We start from the raw sequence: 23,096 nt of genomic DNA, 5'->3' as shown, positions 1-23,096 counted from the left end.
CCACCTAGTCTTTGATGCACTGATAAAGCCTTCTCGTCTTCTAAGACAACCTGAAGCGTCCAGTTGCCATCCATTCAGTCCCTTGAGAGTACAATGACCTGGATGAATGAGGATAATCACAGGCATGGCAGGGCTGCGTGCCCCAGCGAGCCTCGCCTGCCAGGGCAAGTTGGCTGCGCTGCCCTGGTTCTACCCGCTGATGGCAACAACAGGAGAGACTGGCCACACTTTTTATTTCATAATTTGGACTTTTTGTCTCATAATTATGACTTTCCTATCTCATAATTTGGATAGTTTATTCATAATTACTTTTAATCTCGTCATTTCGACATTTTCACCCATAATGCGCAGTTTGTATGTCATAATTTTGAATTTTTTGCTCATAATTATGACTTTTTATGTCGTAATTTTGACTTTTAGGTCCTAATTTATACTTTTTATCTCATGACTATGACTTTGCTACCTCATAAGTTTCATTCTTTATCTCATAGTTATGACGTTATTTCATAATATCAACTTGTTGTTTTATAATTATGACTTTTAGCTCATAATTTGGACTTTTTATCTCATAATTATGACTTTCCTATCTCATAATTTTGACAGTTTATTCGTAATTATGACTTTTAATCTCGTCATTTCAACTTTTTCGCTCATAATGCGCAGTTTGTAGCTCATAATTTATACTTTTTATCTTGTAATTTTTACTTTTTAGCTCATAATTCATACTTATTAGCTCATGACTATGACTTTGCTACCTCATAATTTTCATTTTTTATCTCATAGTTATGACATTATTTCATAATTTCGACTTTTTGTCTCATAATTATGACTTTTTAGCTCATAATTTATACTTTTTATCTCATAACTATGACTCTGCTACCTCATAATTTTCATTTTTGATCTCATAGTTATGACGTTATTTCACCATTTCAACTTTTTAGCTCATAATTTGGACTTTTTATGTGATAATTTGGACTTTATCTCATAATTATGACTTTGCTACCTCATAATTTAGACATTTTATCTCATAATTATCTTTAATCTCATATTTATGAGTGATATTATTTTGCTTTCGTTGGTGGAAACGGGCTTCCATACAATCCCGAGCAAGAAAATCATCACATTTTTGTTGTTATTGTTTTTTTGTAGCCGTGAATGTAACAGAAAAGTCTGGTGGAAGCGTCACGTTTCATCTTGCACTCACCGTGGAGTTCCCTGCCTCGGCCGCCAGGCGTGCGGCGTAGCGGGCGATGAGGCGGTGCTCCTCGTCCAGCCGGCTGGGACTCTCCAGGACGCTGCACAAAAAAGTCAACAACAGTCAACGCGACTCGCCAAAAGCACATTTCAGGCGGGGGAATTTGCGAGACGAAGGTCATGTGATCTGCAGAGGCGCGTGAACGAGGGTGGTGTGGTGCCACGAGACGAGAGTGCTCTCGTCAAAGAGGACCCGAGAGAGAACGAGAGCGAGAGCGTCGCGTCGCGTTCGTGTGAAAGCAAGCGGGACACTTTTCAATTATGCAGCAGATTAATATTCACCGGCCAAAGCGGCCGTCTGTCACATGCGAGCAATGCTATTTTGGCTCATCTAAAAGACTTCAAACGTGCTCAAATGTGATGAAAGGACGAGAGACTACACAGCTTGAAAAAGACGACGAGCGTGGACGATAACTCTTCTTCTTCTGAATGCCTTAAAATGTGTCAAAACATGAGCCCATGCTTTTATTTTTATGATAAATACACCACACGGTGGCGCTGTTTGCCCAATCACCAGGGCATTAGGTACACACTCTCAGGGGGCTGACAAGCACATGTGTGCCAAATATGAGCAAGATTGCTTGAAAAACATGGATGCCATCAAGCAAGTCATTATCTGTATCACATGTCAGATGTATGCTCACATGTTCAACAAGACCCAGAGGGGGCGCCACATATGCCATTACACCTCATGGGGTATCCTCAGACAAGGTTTTTTTTCACAGTTTGGTTGGTCCTGCGACTTGTATATGCAGTATATATGTGCATGGCTCAGATCAAGGGTACCCTTTGCTGTCTTCAACTTGACTTGAGTAGTATTTGAAACTGTTGTTCTAACAATGTGTACTATCCCTATCACTCTGACGTTTATAGAGTGAGGAAGCTTACCAAACCATAAATTAAGCCTGTTCATGGTTTTATTTTGCGCTAGCACGGCTATGTTCTAAAAAGTTTCTATATTTGGACATTGAAATGTTACATGTAAAGCATGTCTACTTTTGTTGTGAAATTAACAATATTTTCTCTGATCATTTTGTCATGATTTCTACTTAGAATTCAAGAATGATGTCTGAAATTGGTTTCTAATGTGTTTTATTCAAATATTCTAATAACTGCTGTGTAATCATTAGTGAAAAGTACATAACCTTCGTGTCCGCCTGCCGATGAAAATTTTGAAGAACATAATTCCATGGAAAAACAAACCCCATGATGATTACAATGGTATATATTCATGGAATAATTACTCAACTCTGCAACTAAAGGGATTTTTTTGTGTATAAAAGAGTAAAATAAGATTATTTGAACAAAAGTCTAACACCGAGTGGACACCGAGTTATGTACTTTACATTTAAGAAAGAGTGAACTTGGGAGGGTTGCTATGGGAAATGGAAGATGTCTCGAGCTCTGGTATGTTGGGTGTGTGTTTTGCAATGTTTGAAGTTTGTGTTGATAACATTACCAAGGTCTATCCACCAGTTTAACATTTTAAATGTAACACTTGGGTACCATTGATCTGAGCCATGCACACACACACACACACATATATATATATATATATATAGAATATAGAATATATAATTAAACATATTTTTAAAAGTCAAGTCACTGTTAATATGTTACATTACCATAGCCAACGCCTACAGTAGTCATCCTGTGTGCTATTGCCTCGTTGAATAACCTGCCTTTCCACATGAAATGTCTCTTCTTGAGCTTGAATTTTGTGACACAAATTACATAATAAAGAAATAAAAATAATTTTTAAAATCTAAAGTAAAATAATGAAATAAATACAATAATATTTAAAAGAACAAATTAAAATTAAAAAAAAAGTAAAAATGACTTATTGTCCAGTGTGTGCTATTGCGTAGTTCATGGAGCTTGAATTTTGTGAAATAAATGAAATAATAACAATAATAATAAATTATTATTACAGTATATTCTGATACAAAAGTAGATGAAAGCACAATTAGCGCCACCTAGAGGGCAAGCGGTTCATTACAGTTTCATCAATAACAAAAAAGGGAAGAAGAGACACCATTTTTGGCCCATGTTGACATCGCGACACATCACATTTGAATACTGCACTGCACCCCAGCAAGATAATGGCCGTCCTGTGTGGAGACATCACTTTCTATCTGCATGACGCCACTCAACTTGTCGGATCAGTGCATTCAAAAAAAAAAGAGGGAGAAGGAGACTGAGTCATGCTGCTCAGATGCGTGCGAGGGATCACGTAACATCTGCACTCTGAGAAGTCAGTCATCTCCTCAACATCTGGGCCAATCCTCGCTGCTTCGCCGACGAGTCGGGGGAGGGTGGTGTGGAGGGGAGGGGTGGCTTGGCTTACCTTTTGGCAGGAGCGGCCGCCCCCCCGGAGGACACGAGCACTGTGTCGCTCATGCGGTTGGCCGCTGCTTTGGGCTGACTACAAGACAAGATTAGAGCTCTTTAATGCCACGTCGTAAGGAGGCGGGGCTGGAAGAGTTGGCATGTGAAGCTGTATTGACCTGAGCTTCAGCTAAAAGAGTCTCGAATTATGTCATTGCGTGAAAGCTGAGAGACAAACATTCAAACATTGCTTGTATTCAACGATAAACACAGGAGTGTCCAAAAGTGCGGGCCCAGGGGCCATTTTTGTTTTTTTTATTGGCCTGTGGCACATTCTAAAAATATGATTGAACAAAAACACTTTTAAAAAACCTTCAAAAAAGCAACAAACATGGAAACATCAGCAGTCATTTTAGAAGAATAAATTTAAAATATTAATTGTTGTAATTTTACGAGAATAACTGGACTATTATGAGGAACAAGAATGTCATTTTAGTAGCATAAAGTTGAAATATGAAAGAAAAATAACATTTGTTAAGTCGTAATAAATAACAAACAAAATTTTTTAAAGTTGTAATTTTTGAAAAAGTACTTTTGGGAAAAAGTTACAGTATTACGGGAGTAAAGTCTGAACATTACCGACGGAACATTTACAAGAAAAAAGAACACACACAGTATGTTATTTTTTTAAGTTGTAATATAAGAAACAGCCTTTTTTTGGAAAAAATGTTAAAATATTCTGAGAATAAAGTCAAAATATGATGAAAATAAGTCATAATATGACAGAAAGAAAATTTACAAGAAAAAAAAGTTGAAATTGTTGGAAAATTAAAATAAAAAAACAACAGCAAAAATGAAAAAGTCAGTGGTAATATTAAAAAATAAAGTAAAAATATTAAAAGAAATGTCATATTCTCGCATGAAAAATTCGCAATTTTACGTAGAAAAACTCATAATATTATGAGGACAAATAACGTCTTTTTAGTCGCATAGAGTCGAAATATTTCAGAAAAAATATGTTATTTTTTGAAGTCGTAACACTGTGAGAAACAAACTAAACAAAATAAAGTTGACATTTTTGGAAAATGAAGTTGGGGAAAATGTTATAATGTGGGAATATTATGGCAATAAAGTTATAACATTCCGAGAAGAAAATTTACAAGGAGAAAGTTGAAATACTTGGAAAATTTTAAAATATAACATAAAAAATGAAAAAAATCAACAGCAATTTTAAGAAAATAAAGTCAAAATGTTGAAAAAAGTCATCTTCTAACAAAAAAATTGCAATTTTGGAAATAATGTCAAATACAGGAAGTAAATATACAAGAAGAAAGTTGAAATATTTGAAAAAAAAACAACTGCAAAAATGGAAACATCTGTAATTTTATGAAAATAAAGTCAAAATATAAAAAAGTCGTATTCTAACAGAAAAAAAATGGCACAATTTTACGAGAATAAACTCATAATATTATGAGGAAAAATAATGTCATTTTTATAGCATAACACTGAAAAATTTCAGAAAAAAATGTTATTTTTTAAAAGTCATATTATATATAAAGTCAAAATATTATGGGAATAAAGTGATAATATCACAAGAAGAAAATTTACAAAGATTATTTAACATGAAACAAAAAAAACGGCAAAAATGGAAAAAAAGAGTAAAGAGCGAAGTTCATATTAGGCTTTTTCACCTATATGACTTTTCCTGAAATATATACAACTTGTTAGCATCTCTACATGTGTTGCTTTACTAAATATCAAAGTGGCAAAGTTACATCCTTTCATTTTTCACTATTACTCGCTGAAAAAAACTTTGGACACCCCTGGCGTAACAACTACGTCGTTGCTAAACAAGCTAAAAATCCCTCAAAGAAAAAAAGGTGGTGCTCGTTCAGGACAGGTGGGCTGGTAGTATCTTGCTCACGCCTACAAAATATCAAAGTTGGAAGCGGAGGTTTTGGACAGTAATGCGGCAATGCCCGGGTATGGCCAGAGCATCCAGTCGTAGGATTTCTCTATGCAGAGCCGCTCACAGCCACAAGGGGGCAGACTTGTACAGTGGAACCTCAGTTTGCATGCGCCCCAGTTTGGGTATTTTTTATTTGCGGTAGTCCCTCGCCATTTCGCGATTAACCCCGACAAACAAGGGATTACAGTGTGTTAAAAATGTATGCCAAAATTTGGCCTGGGTTTGCGTACATTTTCCGGTTATCGTCTTAGTAGTACACTTCAGGGTTCCCACTGTGTTCGTAACGCGTTCGTAACCGTAAGTCATCGGTTGACATTGTAGATCTCACACAGTTACGCCACAAGTCACTGCCTTTTTTTTATTGATCATGGCTGCAAAATAAGCCACAGTGGAGCCAACGTTTAGATCAAGAAGGTGAGCAACACGATGGAATCCCTGAAATAAGAAAACACGAAGGTGGATCTCGCTCGTCTTCAGTCACGGTGAAAGTGACCTTAAATGTTCATTTATACCTATCCTTCCTCATGTGTACACATTTCCAATTGTTTCGTGCATGTAAAAGCATACAAATGTGTTTTGTGTTCACATTTTTGGATTTTCTTTTAGGGAAAAACTGATTCAGTTAGCGTTCGTTTCGCTTCCGGACCAGATGGATGACGCTAACTGAGGTTCCACTTTATCTACTAGCGCTACACAAAATAATGATGAACTAATGACTCAATTAATTGAGCGGTTGTCTATTAATCACGTCTTGAAGCCATTGAGGCAAAAAGGAAGGCAGTACTTGGACCAGCAGAGCATCGAGAGCTGCAATCCAACTCCTCGTTACTCCAACACTGGCATGAGGAGAGTGGTTCAGACACCCCCACCCAGCTAAAAATAATATGACAATATAATATTTAATTCATGGTTCAGTTCCCCCTTAGTTAATCCGTATTATTAATCCCTCGTATAGGAGGATTGCTATGATATGCTGTGATCAACCTTCACACTCCATTTCAGAAGAAATTGCCGCTCCAAGTTCCCTGTGACTAACAAGAAGCAAGATGGGCAGACGAGGAACCTACGAAACCGAGACATGTGCTCCATCTGGACCCACCCCGAACTCCATCCACAGGCGCCACGGGGGTCTCGTTAAGCGATCCGGCGAAATATCGCCTCCGCGGGGACACATCCCCGACTCGGCAGTCTTATTTTAAGAACACATTATCACATAAAAAGGCTGAGCAGCCAATGATGCTGATTTTGTCCAATTCAGCAGTTTGGCTGCAAATGAAATGGATTTACTTTGAAGCACCGTGCGTCTCCGGAGTTCAATCACGCTCATCACACACCCGGCAGCTAAGTTAGTAAGAAGACAATACATGAAGTACCGATCTATTCTTTCAAAAACAGACACTACCTGCTCGTCTCGGCAGCAAAAATATGGAGAAAAAAAGCTCAGTAAACAATCCGGCTTACCTCAGCCAGGAGAGAATGCACCTGCCCGCCTAGGAAGAACCACACATGCGACCGCCAGCGCAGACCAGCATCTCCGCTACTATGCTGCTGCTGCTGCTGCTGCTGTCTCCACGGAAACTCCACAGTCACCTGACCTCGTGACGACGCAGTCTCCCTCACCCCCCGCCCCATCTCTCTCCTGTCTCTCTTTGACTCAACTCGTCAGTCTGTGCCATAAATGCATTTATACGTCCTGACTCCGCCCCCTGTTGCATGAATCTATCAGTCTATAAATAGAGCTGGTTATTTGTCACCGGGGTCAAGGCGTCTCAGAGGTTAGTAGGAGCCGTCAATGACGGTGCATGCACCTTCCTTGAACTCACAGTGTGGGGGGGCGTGGACAAGAGGGGACATTAAGTCCTAAATTTAAAAAAATAATAATGAAAGCTGCACAAGCGAAGGATGAAGCACTTCACCTCCGCGTTGTGTCATCCAGGGCTGTAAAAACACTCACTGGGGAGCGGTGGCTGGGTGGGGAGGGGTGGTCATGTTCCGTCCCGTCTTAACGGCACCGCCAGGGACTCAGTCAAGGACAGAAAGTGAGGTAGCGACCTTCTGTGAGAGGTGGTGGCCAGCACCACATCCTGCAGATGGCGCTGCAATGACAAAAAGCTGTCATTCAGTGGAGGTCAGGGGCGTCCAAAGCGCAGCCCGGGGGCCATTTGTGGGCTGCAGCTGTTTTTTATTGGCCCGCGGCACATTCCATAAATATAATTTAACAAAAAAAACAAACAGCAACTAACAGCAAACAAGGTGTGATATAACAAGAAAAATAAAATGAATATAAAATAAATGAATATAAAATTAACGCAGCATAAAGTTGAAATATTACAGAAAAAAGACATTATTTTTTATGTCAGAAACAACATTATGTGAGAAACAAACAAAACAAAATATAAAGTTTTGAGAAAATGATCATTATTTCCGTTGTATAAGCAGCTAAAAAAAGAACTATTTGAACTAACTATTGTAACTTCTTCCCATCATGCATTGATGTTATTTTATCGTGCCTTTGACATTCCAGTTACAATGTTAGATACTCTTTAGAAATTACAGTTTATTACTTTCGATACGATGTACTCTCATTATTATGACATACCATTGATAAAAATGGTCTCAAAAAATGTTGTCAATAATATCAATTATCGACAAACGTTATTACCGTGACAGGCCCACTAAGTAGTAATTCTGTAATTGTGCCCTACAAATGGTGTAGACCATAGACTGTGCCGACTCTCCCTGTCATTTCTCTACTGTGTGAGGCAGCGTGGCAATCTGCCACGACTTGCGTAGAAAACAATAAAGCTAGCGTCATATTTCGCTTCATATTCCGCATGAATTCTGCCTGGCGTCAAGTGATCGAGCAGATGCCATTGCAGTGAAAAAAAGTGTATTTGATGATGCCAACTGTCCCTGTCCTTCCTCTGCTAACGTGGGGCTCTGTGAATTCTGCCTAGCAACAAAGGAACAAACAAAATCATTAAGGCTCCAGCAGATAGCGATGTTGAGACAGCAGCTTGACGTTTTCTTGGCAGTGCCGACTCTCCCTGTCCTTCATCTGTGCTGTGTGGCTGCTTAGTAGGCGTGGCGGGCGTGTGTTCCTTCATAATAAAAAAGGTATTGTGTTCAACTGTGTTGTCATTGGCTAATATTTAATGTAAATGTATTTGATGAGCAGAAACATTTAAGTGTGACAAACATACAAAAAAAAAAAGAAATCAGCAAGGGGGGAAACACTTTTTCACACCACTCTGTGTGTTGATGCCCCCATTTGCAACCGAACAAAAATGCAGCTGACTTAGACAAAAACTGGGAAGTCGGCTGGGGTTTTTTGTGTGCGCTATTTTCGTGCTTAAAAGCCCGAGGCGGTAAGCGGTGCGCGAGTCAAGCGGCAAGAAGCTGTGATCCTGGATGCAAACTCCCAGAGACACACGTCCCAAACCTTAAAGACAAAAATCCCCGAGCGGAAGCAAAAGCCGGCTTGGCTGTCAGGTGCCAGAAAAAGTTGAAAACGGAGTTGGAACAGCGAGGCGTCGGACAACTGGGAGAACGGCGTCTGTTCGGTTTGGGAGCCGGAATCAAAGTTGAGCAGATTTGCACGTACACTCACATCCCTGACAGGGAGGATGGAAACACCTCACTCCAAAGACTTTTCTCTAATGTGTCATCAATCAAAGGGGAGAGTGGAGGCTTGGCAGCGTTCCTGACAACCATCCAGTCTGAGTTTCGGAGTCGGCGGGGGAACAAACATGGGACGACAGATATACGCAGGTATAATCACAATTCACGTGTATCTTTAAAAAGGCTACATTTTCAAGAATTAAAGTGCATTTTAAAAGAAACGCTGCATTTTTTTTAGAATTAAACCGCATTTTTAAAAAATGTGATGTTAGCGCTGTAGCATCACATAGCTATTGCTATCGTTTTTGTCCTCCTGTCCCGCTCCTTAATGTTACGCTGCTGAATGTGATGTAGTGTGTGGCATCGATTACTCGCAAAATAGAAGGTGGCGTGATGGGGGGCGATCAGTGCCGCAGCTATGGATCCATCTCACCATAGTCACTCATCCTGGGTAACTTCCCAGCATGCCTTGCGGAAGGTGGATTATCCCACAGATAAGAAAAAGAATGTTTTGATCGAGAATCTGCAACTATACGTGGAAGTGCACAATAGCGTCCTTGGAGATGCACACTTTGTCGGAGAGGGGAAACAAAAAACTCTAATAGTAACAACCTGCATGGGCAGCGCTTCGTCGCCAACGCAATGAGGACAGCGGCGCCCGGGCAGTATATCACATCAGGTTCCGAGCGACAGCGGGTTATGACGGCGGAGGCGGCGACATGGTGATGACACTTACACGGTGTGAGGGGGCTCTTGCGGTCTCTCGGCCTGCTCAGGGAACACGGGATGCGGGGGCTCTCCGATGGGGACGCAGCCCAGAGATTTACTGATGGCGTGGCTCAGCTTTTTGGCCGGAGACTTCTGCAAAGGCGACAGCGGGGAGGGGTCAGCGTCGTCGTCGTCTCGCACAGAGATCACTCTGTCAGCGTCCTTATTCAAGCTTGAATGATGCTGGTGCCCGCAGCTCATACAGTTGTTTGCACAGATAGACAAAGTCATACCACAGCTTCTATGTGTTTCAATCTACAATGTGCATCGTCTGTACGCCGCATGGATATGATGATACCCACAGCTAACATCATCTGTGCATCTCAGCATCTGTGGCAGCTCCGTTGAGCAGGAAACACAGAATAAACTGAGCGCTTTCTTTCGACTTTTGTGAAGAACAATACACCAGAATTGACAGATTTCGGCATCCCTGCACATGTTGTCAGTTGTTTAAAGTTAAGGAAGACTGTTTTTTTAGTGTCTCAATGTGGGACTTGTATGACGGCTCACAATGTCAAATTAGTCAAGTAAAGTAAAAGAAGTAAAACATACTTAAGTAAAAACAGTTATGATGGCCACAGTTTGACACTGGAACAGATTATTTCTACTGACATTATTTCATGTGGGAAAATTGCCCCGGGGCAAACCTGACAACAACGTTGTTCAAAAACAAAATGCTTCCATGAAGATGTAATATTTCATCATAATGTCAAAATTATTAGGATATGTTGGCTTGAAAAAATGCTGCATTTTTCGTTAAAAAAAAAAAAAAAAAGCTACATTTTCAAAAATTCAAGTGCACTTTCGGGGGGAAAGAATGCTGTATTTTCTATAATTAAAAATCGTTTTTTTAGAATTCAGGTGCTTTTTTTTAAAAAAAAAAAAGGCTACATTTTTTTTAGAATTAAACTGCATTTAACAAATACATTTTCTAGAATTAAAGTGCGTTTTTTTTTTTTAAAAGAGGCTACTTTTTCTAGATTTAAGGTGCATTTTAAAACGTTACATTTTGTAGAATTAAACTGCATTTTCTAGAAATAAAGTGCATTTTTTTAGAATGAAAGTGCTTTTAAAAATAAAAAGCAAAATTCTCTACAATTAAAGTGCAATTTATTTTTTTTTAATTAAAGTTAATTCAAGTTTAATTAAAGTAAAATATGTAATGTGCATGGCTCAGATCAAGGGTACCCTTTGCTGTCTTCAACTTGACTTGAGTAGTATTTGAAACTGTTGTTCTAACAATGTGTACTATCCCTATCACTCTGACGTTTATAGAGTGAGGAAGCTTACCAAACCATAAATTAAGCCTGTTCATGTTTTTATTTTGCGCTAGCACGGCTATGTTGTAAAAAGTGTCTATATTTGGACATTGAAATGTTACATGTAAAGCATGTCTACTTTTGTTGTGAAATTAACAATATTTTCTCTGATAATTTCTCTGATGATTTCTACTTAGAATTAAAGAATGATGTCTGAAATTGGTTTCTAATGTGTTTTATTCAAATATTCTAATAACTATTGTGTAATCATTAGTGAAAAGTACATAACCTTCGTGTCCGCCTGCTGATGAAAATTTTGCAGAACATAATTCCATGGAAAAACAAACCCCATGATGATTACAATGGTATATATTCATGGAATAATTACTCAACTCTGCAACTAAAGGGATTTTTTTGTGTATAAAAGAGTAAAATAAGATTATTTGAACAAAAGTCTAACACCGAGTGGACACTGGGTTATGTACTTTACATTTAAGAAAGAGTGAACATGGGAGGGTTGCTATGGGAAATGGAAGATGTCTCCAGCTCTGGTATGTTGGGTGTGTGTTTTGCAATGTTTGAAGTTTGTGTTTATAACATTACCAAGGTCTATCCACCAGTTTGACATTTTACCCAAAATGTAACACTTGGGTACCCTTGATCTGAGCCACGCACTGCTGCATTTTCCAGAATTAATGTGCATTTTTCCAAAAAATGCTACATTTTCTAGAAATCAAGTGAATAAAAAAAAAGCTAAATTTTCTAAAATTATAGTAAATTTCGTAAAGCACCCATCCATCCATCCATTTTCCTCCGCTTATCCGGGTCCGGGTTGCAGGGGCAGCAGTCTCAGTAGGGAAGTCCAGACTTCCCGGTCCCCAGCCACCTCCTCCAGCTCCACCAGGAGGACACCAAGGCGTTCCCAGGCCAGCTGTGAGACATAATCCCTCCAGCGTGTCCTGGGTCTGCCTGGGGCCTTCTCCCGGCCGGGCATGCCCAGAACATCTCACCAGGGAGGCATATGGAAGGCATCCAGACTAGATGCCCGAGCCACCTCAACTGGCTCCTCTCCATGTGAAGGAGCAGCGACTCTACTCTGAGCCCCTCCCCCTATCTGTTAGGGTGAGTCCAGCTACCATACGGAGGAAACTCATTTCAGCTGCTTGTATCCAACATCTCTTTCTTTCGATCACGACCCAAAACTCATGAGCATCGGTGAGCGTGGGAACATAGATGGGGGGGGTAAATTGAGAGCTTTGCCTTCCGGCTCAGCTCTCTCTTCACCACGATGGTCCGGTACAGCGACCGCATTACTGCAGACGCTGCGCCAATCCGCCTATCGACCTCACGCTCCAACCTCCCCTCACTCGTGAACAAGACCCTGAGATACTTGAACTCCTCCACCTGGGGCAGGACCTCATTCCCAACCCACCCTTTACCCACTGAGAACCATGGCCTGGGATTTGGAGGTGCTGAGTCTCATCCCAGAAGCTTCACACTCAGATGCAACCCCCCCACAGTAAAGGCTGAAGGTCACAGCCCCATGAGGCCATCAGGACCACATCGTCTGCAAATAGCAGAGACCAGATCATAAGGCCACTGAACTAGATTCCCTCGACACCTTGGCTGCACCTACAAATTCTGTCCATGAAAATGATGAAGAGAACAGGTGACAAAGGGCAGCCTTGGTGGAAGCCAATGTTCCCCAGAAACAGGCTGGACTTCCTGCTGGCAATGCCAACCAGGCTCCTGCTCCGGTTCTACAAGGACTGAATGGCACGTAGCAGCGCCACCAATCCCGTACTCCCGGAGCACCCCCCACAGGAAACCGCAAGGGACACGGTCAAATGCCTTTTCCAAGTCCACAAAGCACATGTAGACCGGTCGGGCAAACTCCCAAGTACCCTCCAGGACCCTGAAAGGGTACTGGAGCTGGTCCAGTGTTCCACGACCAGGACGAAAACCACCAAATAACCAAACCAAGTAAATTTTTTGAAAAAAAAAGCTAGAACTAAAGTGCATTTTTTTGAAAAAGGCTACATTTTCAAGAGGCTAAAGTGAGTTAAAAAGGATAAAAAGAATTCTGTCCCCTAAGGGGGGTGTGGCAGAAACTAATTGCGAACCACTGCCAAAGTTGTTGCTAACAGTAGATCCAGGGTTTATCCATCGGCCCGTGCAGTGAAGCGGTCTAAGTCCCATTCTGATCTCGCTTTGGAGGAACGCTCATGCAATCAATACAATTTATGTTGCTAAAATGAGCCCCGAACGCCAACAACCTTTCTCCAAGACGTCAGGCTTCATCCCTCTAGAGCGATATCGACCTTTCACCCCATCACACTCTGCTGGTTTTCGTCTTACCCAGGACGAGTGCTCCTTCATCTGGTGCTGGTTGCTGTGGGGACCGTTGGCGTGGCCCCGCCAGAAGCAGCTCTGGCACAGCTGGTAGCCGTGGCACTGTTGGCACCGGTAGCGGAAACCCATCATGCTCTCGCTCCGGCAATACGAACATTCCACCGGATGGAAGACTGAAAGGGAAAGATGAAGGACATGAGAGGAGGCGGAGCTACAGTGGAGGAACTGTTGCATGGACCCTGGGTGTATGCCTCCAAATGCAGCTACTACCATTTTGGCAAGAAAAAAAACTACATCAGGAGGTTGCTTACAGCCAAGGCTGTCAGGTGCCAGTTTTTTGGACTTGGTGTCAATCAGTGACCCCGGCGGTTATTTGCTATGAATATAAATGACGAATAGAGGCATTACTTATAGCATTTACGCTACTTACCGTTTTCAACGTTAGCCAGTCGGTGCATGAGCGGCAGCCAAACGAGGCATTGAGGTGGAGGGTCTGCCATCAACACGTCCAAAAACGTGTTCAGCACGATCTTCTTCTAGATGCAAACACACACACGCGCACACACACACACACACACACACACAGATAGGCACACAGCATCAGCGAGAGACAAAGGATGGGGGAAGTGAGAGGCCGAGGTCTTCCTCCTACCTGCTGAGGGAAGCAGGTCCTCAGCGAGTGCTCGGTGTAGCCGAAAGAGGGGCCCTCAAAGACGGCGGTGGGGAGCTTGAGCACCTCGCGGAGGAACTGGTCGAACTTGGCAAACACCATCACACCGCTGGAGTCAGAGATCTGTGAGAAAATATCTGAGAGCCAAACATGGTCGGTGAAAATGAATGGACGTGTGAAGCAACAGCACCCCCGTGTGGCCACCGACAGGAACACCAATTCATTGTCATCAGCTCAACTCTCCTGTACTTACAGCGCAGCTTGTCCACAATTTTGCCTCCGCACATTGTTGATAGCATGGCTTTCATGGAGAACACCGTCAGCTTGCCGTGGCTTTCGCTGCACAGAAACACAAAGCATTTTGGACACATTTTTAGTCATACTTTTTAACTAGCTGACGGATTGCAGGTGTACGACGGAGTATGAGGTCCACGTTGAAAAAAATAATCTGAGATTTAGAGAAACGTGGTCGTAAATTTACGAGAAAAAAAGTTGTAAATTTACTAGAATAAAGTTGTAAATTTACAGAAAAAAAAGTACATTAACGAGAAAAAAAGTCGGAAATTTATGACAAAAAAAAGTTGTACATTTACTAGAATAAAGTTGTAAATTTATGGAAACAAGTACATTCATGAGAAAGAAATTGTAAATTTATGACAAAAAGTCATACATGTACAAGAAAAAAAGTCGTAACATTAACTTTGCTCAAGGCTTCATAGCTGTCTCAAGCAATGCCTGTAATGACGGAGTATTAAAATAATCGGAGAGTTTGAGAATAAGTCGTAAATTTATGACTTAATTTCTCGTGAATTTACGCCTTTTTTGATAAAAAAGTCATAAATTTATGACAAAAAGTCGTACATTTACGAGAAAAAAAGTCGTAATATTACCTTTTCCCAAGGCCAAAGATCACATGAGGCCCCCCTTTTCATAGCTGTCTCAGGCAATGCCTGTTACGACGGAGTATTAAAATAATCTGAGATTTCGAGAATAAAGTCGTGAATTTACAAGAAATAAAGTCAGAAATTTATGACAAAAAAGACGAAAATTTATTCGAAAAAAGTCATAAATGTATGTAAAAAAAGTTGAAAATTTAAGACAGAAAAATCGTAAATTTACAAGAAATAGAGTCATAAATTTATGACAAAAAAGTCATTAATTTACGAGAAATAAAGTCAGAAATTTATGAGAAAAAAAGTCATCAAATTATGACACGATGACTGATACTGATTACGACTTTTATTCTCGGGAATTTACGACTTTTCTTTCAGACTATTTTTCTCGTAAATTTACGACTTTATTCTAAAAATCGCCCAGTCAAGCGATGCCAACATGCAACACCTTGCATTGAAATCCTTGCAGCGGTGATGCAGTCAGAGCGGGTCAGTTGCGGCCGAGCGGTCAATCACTCTCAGGGTGCGCAATAACGACGGAGCTTTACGGCCGCTCATAAACCTCAGAGCCCCATCGTGCACCGTGCCTCCAGGGGGGCCTTGAGCCAGGGTGCATTACAATGTGCAGTCCAGCGGAGCGAAACATCATCCAGGCAGGGTGACTGGGAAATATAACACACCACCGACCTTGTATGCGGCAGCCTTCATGCTGCTTTTGTTCCGACGTTTTCAGCATGAAACTTGTGTTTTATCGGACCAACTTTGAATCCTACGTTTGTCCGTGTGCAATCTGTGCTCATGGTTCTGTCAAGTGTACATTAGTTTTATGCCCAGTGTTTAGCGGTTTACTTTTTCCATTTAAATGTGTTTCATTTTATTTGATTGATTCTTAGATATCAAATGTTATCGTACAATCTTGCATGTTCACGTGGAAATGTTGATGAAGGAAATAAAGTCAATTTTTGGTAAAAAAAAACCAAAACATTTTGGTAAAAAAAAAAAGCATTTTCTTCAAAAGCTGCCTTTTTTAAATTAAAGTGCATTTTCTTTAAGTGCTGCATTGTCTAGAATTAAAGTGCATTTTAAAACAAGACTATTTTTTTTAATGAAAGTGCATTTTTTGGGGGAAAAAAATGATTTTTTTAGGATTCAAGTGCCTTTAAAAAAAATAGAAAGATGCATATTTTTTTACATTAAAAAATGCAGTTTAATTCTAAAAAAAATGCATCTTTCTATTTTTTTTTTAAAGGCACTTGAATCCTAAAAAAATAAGCTGTTTTCTCCCCCCAAAAACAGAAAGATACATTTTTTTACATTAAAAAATGCAGTTTAATTCTAGAAAATGCATCTTTCTATTTTTTTTTTCAAAAAAGGCACTTTAATCCCCAAAAAAATCAACTTATTTCCCCCAAAAATGCACTTTCATAAAAAAATAGCCTTGTTTTCAAACCTAGTTTAATTCTAGAAAATTCAGTATTTCTTCTTCTTTTAGAATGAAACTTTTACAATTTAAAAAAAAATGCAGTTTAAAAAAATGATACATTTTCAAAAATTAAAGTGCATTTTAGGGGAAAAAAAAGCTGAATTTTCTAGAATTACAGTGCATTTTTGGAGGGGGGGGAAAAGGGCATTAAAAAAGCAAAAGCAAAAAGCAGAATTTTTCCCCGAAAAAATAGTCAACATTTTCTGGAATTAAAATGCATTTTAAAAAGCTGAATTTTTTTTAAAAGCTATATTTTCTGGAATTAAAAATTTGAATCTAAAATGAAAGTGCGTTTCAAAAAATCAATAAATAAAAATCCTTGGTTAGGGAGCACAAACGTGCTTCAGACTGAGGCCAAGTGAAATAACTTCCTCACGACTTATCAGCGCGTAAACAAAAGAGGTTCTTTGCAGAAAGATCAAAGGTAACGCCTACAAGGTGTCCAATCAGATTCCCCTGATGTCATTCCTTATTCCAAGCACAGCCACAAGGGGGCTATCTGGGACTACCTTGCATTTATTAACCACGTCACTTGTTTCTTTGGACGATATGGGTCAGCATTCACATGCGTGTCTAGTTTGTAGCATGCTAACCTGGCCCGCAGCAGCATGCGCCAGTGAAATACCTGTCGTAGGTGGCCACCATGAAGTTGAGCAGCAGGCCGATGGACTGCTCCACGTTGATCTGGTGCGTGGTGGGCAGCCGCTTGTTGAGCTGGTAGTAGATGGAGGACAAGATGGTCTCCAGGCGAGACACGTTGATCTCGGCGCCGTGGTCCAGCGTGTTGAGGCCGTTGTCTCGAAAGGCCTCGATCATGTTCCACACGTCCACCAGGTGCACTGTGACACACGCAGGCAACCACAAGCTACGTTCACAAACGGCCCTGTCACGATGTGCTTATGAGCTGCCAGTAAATGAAGGCATGGCAAACGCAAGGCTTTGCGTCTTCTTACGGTTGCATCGCTTCTGCACAAAGCGCAGTTTGCAGGCCGTCCTGTAGGTGGACAGTCTGATGACGTCAAAGTTTTGAGCTCCTGGAAAAACAACAACAAATCTTGTGAAGAAATATATTGCAAATTGATAGAATTTTGTATAAAATAATAACAAGGAAGTACAAATAATCTGTTCCAGGCTCAAACTGCGCCCATCATTAAAGTTTTTAGGCCCATTTGAAGAGTCTTAATGGCAGAGTTCCAAGGCGGACACCACTGCTGAACAAAAACAACATTAAGGCTCGTCTCCATTTTGCCAGAAAACATCTTGACGGTCCCCAAGACCTTTGGGAAAACACTCAAAAGTTGAACTTTTTGGAAGGTGTATCTGGCGTAAAAGTAACGCCGCATTTCAGAAAAAGAACAGTGGGGCGGTTTTGCTGCGTCGGGACCTGGAAGACTTGCTGTGATAATTGATTGCTTTTCCGGGCTGAGGAGTCGCCGGTGGCAGCAATGAGCACCGTGTTTGTACTTTGGCGTCCACTCACTCATCTCCATGAAGAGCTGCCTCTTCTCCACCGTGGCCTTTCCTCGTTTGCCGCCTTCCTCGATCATCCTGCCACACAACAACACCACCATCACCTCAACTGCACTTTCATCCTAGCCCCCGCTAGCCTCTTCTCACACTCAGCATTGCAGCTGCGACCCCGTTCGCTTGTGACATCGCTTCCCTTTTACTGCAATTTCTCTGACTTTGTGGATTACTTTCAGTCTTATTTGGAATTGTTCAGATTAGTTTTTTTGCAGTGTTGACGCTGTCATGAATTACCTGTAAGAGGAGCAATCGCATGAATTAACTGACACCTTCTTTCCTGCCGTGTTACTGCAATTTCTCTGACTTTGTGGAATATTTCCAGTCTTATTTTGAATGATTCCTATTATTTATTTTGTCGGGTTGTCACTGTCATTAATCACATGCAAGAGCGGCAGTCGCACTTAATAAATGACATATTCTATTCTTGTTGTACCTAAATTTCTATGACCTTGTGGATTATTTCCTGTCTTGTTTTGGCGTTGTTATGATTATTTTGTCCAAGGTTGCCGCTGTCACTCATTAGATAAGCAATCACATTAATTAACTGACACATTTTGTCTTGCTGTATTACTGCAACTTCCCTGACTTTGTAGAATATCTCCAGTCTTATTTGGAAGTTGAATTTTCCTCGAAAAATACAACTTTACGCTCAAGAAATGCTGACTTTTTTCTCAAATAAAATATGACTTCTGTCTTGTGAGATGACAACACTCTTTCTGAAATAATAAATAACTTTATTCTTGTAAGACTGTGACTTAAAAAAAAGTTTTTTTTTTACTTTGCCCTACTTGAGAGTTTGCGTTTTTTTTCTCGAAAAATACGACTTTTATTCTCGAGAGATTCTTTTAAGATGACAACTTTCTAAATAATAAATCACTGTATTCTCGCAAGATTGAGATTTTTTCTCCAAAAATCTGACTTAAAAAATAAAACAAAACTCTTTTACTGCCTGGTAAGATGACAACTTTTTACAAAAATAACTTTATTCTCGTACGATTGTGACTTTAAAAAATATGACTTCTCTATTCGAGATTCTCCAAAAATAGGACTTTATGATCGCGTGATTATAACTTTTTCTCAAATAATCAGTAACTTTACTCTCGTAAGATTGTGACTTTTTCCCAAAAAATACGACTTCACACTCGAAAGATTCGGACTTTTTTTGCTAGTAAATGACGGCTTCGTCCTTTCTTTCTTGTCAGACGACAACTTTCTTCCTCAAATAATAATAAATGTATTCCCGGAGGACTGAGACTTGCGGTATAAAAATACGACGGAGTGTTAGGGCCACATAGAAAAAATAATAATAATAATCTGAGATTTCCAGAATAAAGTCGTAAATTTATGACAAAAAAAAGTCGTAAATTTAAGACTTGATTAAAGACTTTATTCCCGTATATTTACAATTTTATTTTTCAAATCTCAGATTATTTAAATGTTCCGTCGTAACTTTATACTTTATACTCATCGATTTACGACTTTTTGCTCGTAAATTTATGACTTTCTGCTCAAAATCTCCAAATTTTTTTTCTATGTGGCCTTAATACTGCGTCGTAAAAAAAAAAAGTAGAAAAAAAAGACTAAAATACTATATTATAACTGGCGAAAAAAACCTATTAGCTTGTTGTGAAATGACATGAGGATTTTTTTCTGGCTTTATTTTCACTAAACTACTTTTCGCATCCATTTAATAATAGTGTATGTTTCCTATTGTGGGTTTTGTCTCTAGTAATAGTAAAAAAAACCCTATCCTAACCGTCTATCTTCCCTACCGTCACACCCTACACATTAAAAAGGAATCAAACATGCATCGTTATACAGTTATGCAAATGAGCAAATGGTGAGTCGTACTGGTGCGTCTTCACAGCTGACGTGCAAAACGAGTCACGGCGCTCAAGAGTATGCCACAAAAAAGAAGAAGTATTTTAACGCCATAAACAAATGACTCTTATCTGACGTGAATTGCTCAGCTGTTAGCGTAGGAGTGTTTGCATGTGCGCCGTTTTGTTTTTTTTTATCCACTCGGAGGAACCCCAACTGGCTCCGTGCAGACTAAACTAAGATAACTTGCTGGCGGCTTGACATCAGCAGACTAAACTAAGCTAACTAGCTGGGGGCTTGACATCAGCAGACTAAACTAAGCTAACTAGCTGGAAGCTTGACATCAGATGGATTTGGAAACGTGTCAAAGTCAAACAATTCCACAAGAATCAGCGTAATTAACGTATCTTGTCGTCTAGATTTGGTCCTAATTTGCTGCATATATCTTTATTATATTATTATTCCTACACATCATATCACATTCCATTGAGCGGTAAGAGTTGAGATACAAGCTAACCGCGCTAGCTACGTATTTACCTGTCAATGGCAGAGTGTCACACAAAATTGTACCTCTTGACTTTGACCCTGTAAAGATAAAAAAAAAAAGAAAACGGACATCAAATATATCAAGATAATAATATAGTACTCGCTTTTGCTGTCAATGCTAGCATTAGATATTGTGCTCTGCGTATGTATCTAATGCTAACCAAGCCTGGAACTTTCTGTAGGAGTGAATTTTGTGTACATTTTAGCCCCCCCCCATCTAGAAGAGATATGATTGAGCTATTTTACATGTGTTCTGTTTGAAAACACTAATCCTCCATGACTTCACGCCGAAAAGTGTCTGCGAACACCAATTTAGCCATAGCTAACCAGTTATTCAATTTAAAAAAAACTTTATTTGTACCCACTGGCAAATTCAAAGAGATACACAGTTGCATTGCTTGATTAACTGTGATTAATTCATCAATTAGATGCTAAGGAACATTTAGAATGCTGTTAGAATACTGTGTGTGAAGGGGGATACTAAAATATTTACTCTGCTTATAAATATACTATACTGTAAATATTCATGATGTTTGATTCAATCTTGCTTTTGATATATTTTAATGTATTTTCATTTTGCATTTCAATATTTAAAAACTAATAATAGAATAGATTAGGCGTTATTGTCATAATAAATCTGTTTATTGCTAATAAATACATAAAATAACAGGTTGAATTATATTTTTTTTCATTATATTATTTTGAAATCATAAACTGTTGAGATGAGCAAAATGTTGCCAACTGCTCAGGGAAAAAATGTTTTTAAAAGAATTAAATCTCACGTTGAACTATTTTAATAATTCTCACAATATATGTAGTTATTGCAAATAATTACACAAAAAGAAATGTATTGAAATATATTTTTATTCATTAGATTATTTTTAAATCATAAACTGTTGAGATGACCAAGATTTTGCCAATTGCACAGGGAAAAATGTTTTAAAAATAATTAAATCTCATGTTAAACTACTTTAATAATTCCCACAATATATCTAATTATTACTAATAACTACATACAATTAAATGTATTCATTTTATTCATTATGTTAGTCAGGAATTGTAAACTATTGAGATGAGCAAGATTTTTCCATTTATGCAAAAAAATGTTGAAATAAGAATTAAATCTCACATTGAAATATTGTAGTAATTTTAATAATATATGTAATTATTGCTAATAATTACGTAAAATAAAATGTATTTCATTAGATTTGTATTTACTAGATCACTTTTGAAATAATGAGCTATTGAGATGAGCAAGATTCTGACAATTGCACAAAAATCAAACTCATTAAATCCCGCATTGAAATCTTTAAATAATTGTCATCATCTATTGAATTATTGCTAATAATTGCATAAAATGCCAGGTATGTATGACGTGTTTACGATTATGTGTTATTATATATGGCTACGGTGGTGTAGGAGACAGCTAAGTTGTCAATAATTGACAATGACTGCAACATTGTGACACGCTCGTGCAGAAATCAAGGCTCGTGCTTGAGTGTGACATCATCATCTTAAAGGTGCATTCACGTAACCGCACCTTGAGCATCTTTTGACGCTGCTCTGCGGTTTCTTCCCCTCCTTCCTCCCATCACAAAATCACTCATGTGCGGCCATCATGCGCCGTATTTCGTCGCTGTGTCGTTATGATGATGATGACGATGATGATGATGAACCGTCTCTTTGGTGTGTTTTTGTTTAACAAAAAAAAGGAATGCCTGCGCGTTTTCTCACCCGTGTCGGTCCGCTCGAAGCCCACCACCATCGAATCACCTCAGCCGCCTGTTTAGAGCATCGTCAGCATCCTCGGCTGCATCAGCACCAGGAAGGAAGGAAGGATGCGAGGAAGGATGTCAAGGATGGAAGAAATCAATCAAAGTGTCGACCCGGGTCGTCTTCACAGCAGTCCGAGGAGCGACCACCGGAAGGAACGTCTCTGCGGGCCGTCCATCAGTCCTCAGTGGTCTTGCTCTACTCCTCCTCGCCCCCGGAGCGCTGCAGTGGTGGTGGCCGCGCACACTGACGCGCCGCTCGGCATCGTCAGCCACCCAGGCGGCGGAGCTGGAGCAAACACTGGAGGTGCCATGCGCGGTCACCTGCTCCCCTTTCGCGCATGCGCGAGTCAACGCCGCTTTAAAGGCGCACTGCTGCTATTATTCATGCGCCGCAGCTTGCCCGCCGGTGGGGACGCTGCCTTACACGTCCAGCAGATGGTGCTGTTTCTCACCCTGAACACGAAGCAGCGGGACAGGAGGACACAGACGCCGTGTGTGATGCTACGGTGCTAACATAACACATTTCAACAGCGACAGCATGCTATCTTAGCCTACTTGCTGAAGAGCGCGAGGGGTGGATTAGAGCACCGGGAAGGAGGTTTTTTTCTTCTTGAAAAGCGCCTCTTCTCTCAAAAGTAAAGTATTTTTTTAAATAGCAGGAGCCCTTTAAATATTGAGACTGATTGTGCTTTAATAACCGGATCGTGAAAGGAGCGTTTGTCGTTCATTTTGATCATTTATTTGGGATAAAAACAAAGAGAAACTTTACCTGCGTGAACAAAATGTGATCACTGAGACATTTGGATGCGCCGCCTTCTGAACGACGTGCA

At 40.0% G+C, this 23,096-nt stretch overlaps 1 protein-coding gene across 3 annotated transcripts in view; it reads right to left on the bottom strand.

Annotated features, from left to right (window-relative positions):
- The window catches only part of dtnbb (dystrobrevin, beta b), a 32,488-nt gene extending 9,866 nt beyond the window's left edge, over window positions 1-22,622 (bottom strand). Inside the window, exons 1-12 of one of the 3 annotated variants that reach the window (XM_054795584.1) lie at window positions 22,226-22,622; window positions 20,483-20,530; window positions 18,078-18,145; window positions 17,551-17,631; window positions 17,223-17,436; window positions 14,475-14,560; window positions 14,204-14,358; window positions 13,982-14,087; window positions 13,558-13,724; window positions 9,909-10,033; window positions 3,602-3,679; window positions 1,205-1,295 (exon numbers count right to left, since the gene is read on the bottom strand). In XM_054795584.1, coding sequence (XP_054651559.1) covers window positions 1,205-1,295; window positions 3,602-3,679; window positions 9,909-10,033; window positions 13,558-13,724; window positions 13,982-14,087; window positions 14,204-14,358; window positions 14,475-14,560; window positions 17,223-17,436; window positions 17,551-17,631; window positions 18,078-18,144 — 1,170 coding nt within the window. In that variant the 5' untranslated portion in view covers window position 18,145; window positions 20,483-20,530; window positions 22,226-22,622. The remainder of the gene's footprint in view (window positions 1-1,204; window positions 1,296-3,601; window positions 3,680-9,908; window positions 10,034-13,557; window positions 13,725-13,981; window positions 14,088-14,203; window positions 14,359-14,474; window positions 14,561-17,222; window positions 17,437-17,550; window positions 17,632-18,077; window positions 18,146-20,482; window positions 20,531-22,225) is intronic. The other 2 variants (XM_054795585.1, XM_054795586.1) reach the window with 2 other exon arrangements.
- Window positions 22,623-23,096: the final 474 nt, after the last annotated feature.

Source organism: Dunckerocampus dactyliophorus, chromosome 13 (genome assembly GCF_027744805.1).
Source record: "Dunckerocampus dactyliophorus isolate RoL2022-P2 chromosome 13, RoL_Ddac_1.1, whole genome shotgun sequence".
NCBI classification, from domain to species: Eukaryota; Metazoa; Chordata; class Actinopteri; order Syngnathiformes; family Syngnathidae; genus Dunckerocampus; species Dunckerocampus dactyliophorus.
The sequence above is the reverse complement of the archived record's forward strand: the minus strand, read 5'-3'. Positions and strand labels throughout refer to the sequence as shown.